This window comes from Capra hircus, chromosome 17, assembly GCF_001704415.2.
Source record: "Capra hircus breed San Clemente chromosome 17, ASM170441v1, whole genome shotgun sequence".
NCBI lineage: Eukaryota > Metazoa > Chordata > Mammalia > Artiodactyla > Bovidae > Capra > Capra hircus.
This window is the reverse complement of record NC_030824.1, coordinates 53966351-53974009: the sequence shown is the minus strand read 5'-3', so window position 1 is coordinate 53974009 and position 7659 is coordinate 53966351. Positions and strand designations below refer to the sequence as shown.

General features: G+C 45.2%; 1 protein-coding gene across 1 annotated transcript in view; it reads left to right on the top strand.

Annotated features, from left to right (window-relative positions):
* Nucleotides 584-7659, top strand: part of TBC1D9 (TBC1 domain family member 9) — a 121470-nt gene continuing 114394 nt past the window's right edge. The window contains exon 1 of the mRNA XM_018061559.1: nt 584-973. Within this exon, the coding sequence (XP_017917048.1) occupies nt 844-973 (130 nt within the window). The 5' untranslated portion in view covers nt 584-843. The remainder of the gene's footprint in view (nt 974-7659) is intronic.

Sequence of the window (7659 nt, the reverse complement as noted above, 5' to 3'; positions counted from 1 at the left end):
AACACACGCACACACACACGGCGCGCGCGCACACACGCCCCACGGAGCCTGGCAGCGTCCTCGCTGCTGGGATGGGCGTGGGGCCGAGTGCTCGCCACCGGGTCCCCAGAAGGTTCGCCCGAAGCCAGCTGCAGCGGCCTGGTTCGGCTCGCAGGGCCCGCGGAGGACTCGCGTCCGCGGAAGCTGGTGTCGCCGGGGCTCGCTCCTAGCGAGCCGCGCTGTCGTCATTCATTCGCAGTGTCCGGAGCGTCCTTCCAGCCGGGAGCTGGGCTTCGCCGAGGGTGCGAGCGGCCCCCCGGCGGAGTGTTCTCGCGCCGTGCCCTGGAGGGCTCTGAGCGGCTGGAGACGCAGGCGGCCGGGACCCTGGGTGGGCGCTGCGGGAGCAGCCGCACCCCAGCCCAGCTCCGCCCGACCCGCCGGGCAGGATCAGCGCGAGTCGCCCGCAGCCCTGCCAGCTGCCGAGCCGGATCCCGCGGCTGAGCTACACCACTTCCTCCTCCTCCCGCTCTCCTTCCCCCTCCTCTCGCTCCTCCCGCTGCCGTGGGCCCCGACCCGGCGGCGGAGCCAAGGAGCCCGGGCGTCTGCGGCCGCGGGCTCGCGGGAGGCGGCGGCGCCGCGGAGAGGATGCTGCTCGCGGCGCCCGAGTCCTCGCCGTCCTCCCCGGCCGCCCGCGGGGGCTTCGCTGTGGCCCGGGCCCCGCGGGCCGCCCCCTGGTGAAGTCGCTCTCCGCCGCCGCACCTAGCTGGCGGGCGGGCGGGCGCGCGTGTGCCCGGGGCTGCGCACCGGTGCGTGCCGGACCCGACCCGCCGCCCCATTGTAAGGGAGCCCGCGGCGCCAGGGAACATGTGGGTGAACCCCGAAGAGGTGCTGCTGGCCAACGCGCTGTGGATCACCGAGAGAGCCAACCCTTACTTCATCCTGCAGCGGAGGAAGGGGCACTCGGGCGATGGAGGCGGCGGCGGCGGACTGGCGGGTAAGGACCTGCGGGTGGGGGCCGGGAGCTCTGCGGCGCCGCCCGCGGTCCTGGGCTGCGGGCACCCGAGACGCCGCCCTGTCCCTAGGGGTTGGGCCGCCCGCCCCGCTTTGCTGCGTGGAAAACATCAGGAGTCGTCATATTCAGACTGAATGAGGTGCTTTTTTTGCTAACCCTGTCGGGCGACGGGGCCCTTCGTGTACCGGGCGCCCCGTAAGTGGGTGATGTTGATGAGAATGGAGATGAGAGAGTCTGGGGTGAGAGGAGCATCAGTGCTTAGGAACTGAATGCTGTACTTCCCGTATGGGCAGGAGAGGGGAAGGACAGTTAATTTTTGCTTCATTTTCTTTGCTGGTAATGGCAGGATCAGGTATAAAATGCTCTTTTGTTTCCAGGGAAGCAATCAGTAAAGAGCTGGTGTGGTCATTTCCTATGTTAGTTATGACTGAAGAGAACAGGAAGAAGGGAGGAAAAAGGAATATTGTTTTTGTTGCACCTAATTAGGCATAACAAAGCAAGTTATCTGGTTATAAAATAATTAGAAGTGTAACTGCATTTTAACTGTTTTAACTCAATCACTTCCGCAGACCCCCTCGCGAGGTGTTTTGTATTGTGACTAGTACTAAAACCATGGCATCTCAATCCAGTTTGTAAAACCAGACCCCTACCCACTATCCCAAGACGTATCAGAAAGATCTTCCCTTACCAACTAGTTTGGGTGGTGGGAGATGACAGATAATCTTGAACTCATACTGTACTAGAGAAATCAGACCCTTCCCTCTCTCTTTTGGTTAGAATGAACAGAATAAGGATATTTTTTACTATGAAAAAGTTAGCAGAAAAAACAGGAGAGTGATTGCAGAAAAGAGATGAACCTTGATCTCTTCAGAGTTCAGAATACATCCCCCACTTGGAGCTTGTAAATTATTGCTTTCCAAAATGCCTTGCTATAAACTAAAAATTCTTGACATAGCATGTATTTAGTTATGATTCTAATATAGGAACTGGTTTTCTCAAGACTGAAATTCAAGGGTCACACTGGATCGTACCTACTGGTTTGAAAAATCTTGCTAGTGTATCAGATCACCTCTAGGTAATCTGATTTTTCTGCACTTTTTCTGCCATAAAAGAAGGGCATCTGCAGAGTTCCAGACTGTGTTCCAGAAATTCTGACTAGTGTCCTAGAATCAGAATTTTCCAGTTCATTTTGTAGAACTTGTTTAACAATATGTATTAATATTAAACTTGCATATTTAATATTGTTATCAGCCCAGATTGTCCTTAAAGTCTAACGCAGCAACGTAGAGTAGATAGTTTATGGTATTAACAACATCTCCAGCCTGGAGATAACCCTTCTCACACCATGAACTACTGAGTATTTATTTTCTAGAGTCGTTTGCAATAGGTTATAAAAATAAGGTGCAAAGCCTTCCTTTTCTTTAAGAGTTTGTTTTTGATGTGGACCATTTGGAAAATCTTTATTGGACTTGTTGCAGTATTGTTTTTGTTTTATGTTTTGGTGTTTTGGCCTCAAGGCTTGTGGGGTCTTAGCTCCCCTATCAAGGATTGAAAGGCAAAGTCCCAATCACTGGGCCACCAGAGAAGTCTCTAAATTTTTTTCTAGTTAACGTTTTTATTGTGTTCCCATTAACTCTTGGAGCTGCAATTAACTTCAGTCCACTTGGACTCTCATCATTGATGACTTATTACAGATAGATAAACTTATCTTCTTAACTGAGAAATTATACCTGTTAATAGTTATTGCTAGAATAATTGAAATAATTGAAATCAGTAAAAATATTCCTGTCAATAAAGGTTATTTTCAACCAACATAGGAAAAATGTTTCCCCAGATAAATTGGTGCCACATCAAATGAAGCAAGGACTTTTTAGAAATTCTTGTATAATGCATAGTATTCCGTTTCTAATGTGGGCTTATTCATGCATTTATTAACTCACCATATCATTTAAAACATTGGTTACTCACTTCTGAAGTACCAGTGTCATGAAGTTCAGAGCCTATTGGGAAAAGACAGATACTGAGAAAATTATCCTATAAATTAATATAAAACCGCCACCGCCTCAGCAGGAAACGATCTAACCTAGTTCAAACGAAGAGAGTTTAGTGAAAAGGCAACTTGGATGGAGGCAGGGTTTCCAGAACCAGTGATAGGCACAGAGAAGGTGGCAGGAATGATGCTGCTGGAGACCAGGTGAGCTCAAGCCAGGCAGGAACAGTTTGGGCCTCCAGAGGAGCTGCCACCCCCAAGAACAGAGACCCCAGCAAAAAGGGGGTGTGGAGGACACGCCCAGCTTCTGTCTTCTCCCTGCCTCCAAGTTTCTGCCGTGGCCTCTCTTCTGTGGGACCCAGTAGAAACTGGCTAGATGGGCTGCCCTGGTGATGGAGGACTCAGCCTCCCAGGAATGGATCTGGGAGAGCGGTGCAAACAGAATGACCAGCACTGAAGTCCAAGGAGAGGAATACCATGTCAGTTACCCCTTTCCTGGTGGGAGTGGGAGGAAGGAAAGGTTCCCTGTAGAAATGACACTGGAGCTGAGAACTGGAGAAAGAAAATCAGCCTGTGAGGAGAGGAAGGAAGAGCAAGTGTTGGGTATCAGTTATCGGAGATTTTCTGGAAGATCTCAGGACCCTTACGTAATGTGCATTATCTGGACCAGTGCTGATCAAATGCATGATGGATGAGTAGGTAACCTGAACTAGTCAGAAGTGCTCAGTGGTCCAGGGTGCTTGGTAAGATGTCAGCACCAAGCTATAAAAACAATGGGCCACAGTGAGGATACTCCCCTTCCCCCTTGAGAGTATTCTTTTTGATTCCAAACAGTACACATAGGTATTGACAGAATGAGATTTATTTTTTAGATTGTAGATGCATTTGATTTATTAATCCCCTTTAACTGAAATTTCATATACATATATGCACAAAATAGAGATGCAGAGTGCAACGACTTATCCAAGTAACATTTTGTAACCAACACCAGTATAAAAACTGGAACGTTGCAGGGCCTCAGAATTCCCCCATGTGGCCTTTTCCCAGTCACTGCTCACCATCCACCAAAGGTGAAAAACGAACAAAAAACCTATTTTGATGTTTTTTTGGTAACACTTCTTCCTTTTCCTTTATAGTTTGTGCGACAAAGAGCCTATCTCTGAATACAATGTTTTGGTTTTGCTTGTCCTTTTTGATCACGGAATGAATGATTTGATCATATAATCGTGGATTATGTATTGACATGTATCTAGATTCTTTGTGACTGGAATTCATTTCCCCATGCCGTGTGGAAAACTGTTAGCCAAATTTATCAACTGTTCTGTTGGAGGACCTTGAATGGTTATTTGGGGGTCTGTGGATAAGGTGGCTGTTGTCATTCTGCTGCACGATGGGCCAGTTAACCAAGAGATGAGGTGTAGGGGCAAGAAAAACAACCTTATTCAGAAACAGTTCAGTCTGTGGCTGACAGACAAGATGGAAGACTAATGTCTCAAGATAAATATCTTGTTGGGGTCTGGAATCCAGTTCTTTTATGGGACAGAGAAGGGGAGGAGTTGAGGAATTAAAGACTATTATCTTGCAAATATCTTCTGGAATGGCCAGCCTCTGGATGGGGATGTGTTAATTTCATTAGGCAGAGCCGCAGGGCTTCCTGAGGCAGGTCATTATGTATGATGCTTCCCTAGTGGCTCAGACGGTAAAGCGTCTACGTGCAATGCGGGACACCTGGGTTCAATTCCTGGTGGAGAAGGAAATGGCAATCCACTCCAGCACTTTTGCCTGGAAAATCCCATGGACGAAGGAACCATGGGGCTACAGTCCATGGGGTTGCAAAGAGTCAGACACGACTGAGTGACTTCACTTTCACTTTCATAATAACAAAAGCAATGAAAAGCGAAGGTTATAGTCAAAGAGACAGATCCATCATGGAGTCCTATATGGCTCTTCCTTGGAGCAATTCTTGTTTGTGTTTTTTGGGGCCAGGGGAGGAATTGTCAACTTGTAGGTTGTATGCCTACAACAGATGGGGAAACAGTGGAAACAGTGTCAGACTTTATTTTGGGGGGCTCAAAAATCACTGCAGATAGTGATTGCAGCCATGAAATTAAAAGACGCTTACTCCTTGGAAGGAAAGTTATGACCAACCTAGATGATAGCATATTCAAAAGCAGAGACATTACTTTGCCAACAAAGGTCCGTCTAGTCAAGGCTATGGTTTTTCTAGTGGTCATGTATGAATGTGAAAGTTGGGCTATGAAGAAAGCTGAGCGCCAAAGAATTGATGCTTTTGAATTGTGGTGTTGGAGAAGACTCCTGAGAGTCCCTTGGACTGCAAGGAGATCCAACCAGTCCATTCTGAAGGAGATCAACCCTGGGATTTCTTTCGAAGGACTGATGCTAAAGCTGAACCTCCAATACTTTGGCCACCTCATGCGAAGAGTTGACTTATTGGAAAAGACTCTGATGCTGGGAGGGATTGGGGGCAGGAGGAAAAGGGGACGACTGAGGATGAGATGGCTGGATGGCATCACCGACTCGATGGACATGAGTTTGGGTGAACTCCGGGAGTTGGTGATGGACTGGGAGGCCTGGCGTGCTGCGATTCATGGGGTCGCAAAGAGTTGGACACGACTGAGCAACTGAACTGAACTGAACTGAGGTTGTATCCTCATCAACTTTAATAGATAACACCAAACTGTTTTCCAAAGTAGTTGTACCAACATGCTCCCACCCACAGCAAATGGGAATTTCCCTTGCTCCTTATCCTTGCCAACATTGTCAGTCTGTAATTTTAGCCTCTCTCTGGTGGTTTTTTATATTGTGTAGTTACTTTGCTTTTTCCTTACTGATGAGATTGAGCACCTTCTCATTTTGTGACATCATTGTTCAGGTCTCTTGACCCCTTTGCAGTCGGGTTGTTTGGGCTTTTTTCTTACTGATTTGTAGATATTTTAAATATATATATATTCTGAATATGAGCTCACTGTTGGCTGTACATGTGGCACAGTCTTCATTCAGTTGCTTGCCTATTCACCCTTAAAGAGGAAAAGATGTTCTTGATTTTAAAAAACCAAGTCCTTAATAGAGTCTTTTTTTCTTTATGGTTAGTGTTTTATTGTGTTCTGTTCAATAAGTCTTTTCTTACTCTGAGGTTATAAACATAGACTTCTGTGTTATCTTCTAGAAACTTTTCCGGGTTTTTTTGTTTTTTCTTTTCTGGCTGTACCATGTGGCGTGGGGAACTTCCCCAACCAGGACTCAAACCTGCATCCCTTGCAGTGGAAGCGCAAAGCACAGAGTTTTAACGAGTGGGCAACTAGGGAAGCCAAAACTTTTCAGTTTTATCCCCCCAATTTTTATTTACCCCAAATTTATTCACTGGGAATTAATTTTTGCATACTGTGTGTAATAGGGTTGAAGTTTTAATATAAAAAGTATTTATGGACATCCAGTTGCCCCAGCATGACTTACTGCTAAGTCCATTCTGTTCTCATTCCGTTCTTATGAGATACCCCCGGCGGGGCTACTGTGTTCGTAAATCACGTGCTCCAATATGTGTTTGGGCTCTCTAGCCCACTTCTTTTGTTTGTGAGAATATTTTTGCACCAGTAGCACACTGCAGTTTTATAGCAGGGTTTATATTCATTAGACCAAGTTCTCTTATCTTGTTCTTTAAGAGTTTCTTGGCTATTCTCTTCTACATTTACAGAACATTTTGGAATCAGCTACTAAGTTCCACCAAAAACAGAACAACAGCAACAACAAAAACTTACACTGCTGTGATCTTGATTGAGATTGCATTGTTTATAAATAAATGGGCAAAGTTAATATCTTTATAATTTTGAATCTTCTGGTCCATGAACATGGTGTTTTCCTCTATTTAGCTCTTTCAAAATTTCTTTCAAAGATATTTCATAGTTTTCTCTAAAGGTCTTTCACATCTTGTATTAGATTTATTACTAGATATTTTATTCTCTGCTGTATATTGTTTCTTAAAAAAATTTTTTTCTAAGTTCTTTGGTAACCTATAGAAATATATATATATATCTTTAATTGACTTTGTATCCAGAACCTAGCTAATTTATGAAATTAATTCTAGTTATTTATATATATATATATGTATGTAGGAAATGGCAACCCATTTCAGTATTCTTGCCTGGAAAATCCCACAGACAGGAGAGCCTGGTGGGGCTACAGTCCGTGGGTTTGCCAAGAGTTGAATACGACTGAGCAACTAAGCACGCATGCATATATATATTCTTTTCAGATTATTTTCCCTTATAGATTATTACGAGATATTGAGTATAGTTCCCTGTGTTATACAGTAAGTCCTTGTTGATTATTTATTTTATATTTAGTAGTGTGTATATGTTAATCCGAGACTGCCCCCTGCCTTTCCCTTTAGTAACCGAAAGTTTGTTTTTGCTGTGAGTCTGTTTCTGCTTTGTAAATAAGTTCATTTGTGTCAGCTTTTGGGATTCCGCATATAAGCGATGTCATGTGATATTTTTATTTCTCTGTCTTCACATAGTGTGATAACCTGTACATACATCCATGTTGCTGCAATTGGAATTACTTCATTCTTTTTTGTGGTTTAGTAATATTCCATTGTGTATATATATCACATCTTGTTTATCCATTCATCTGTCAGAGGACATTTAGGTTGCTTCCATGT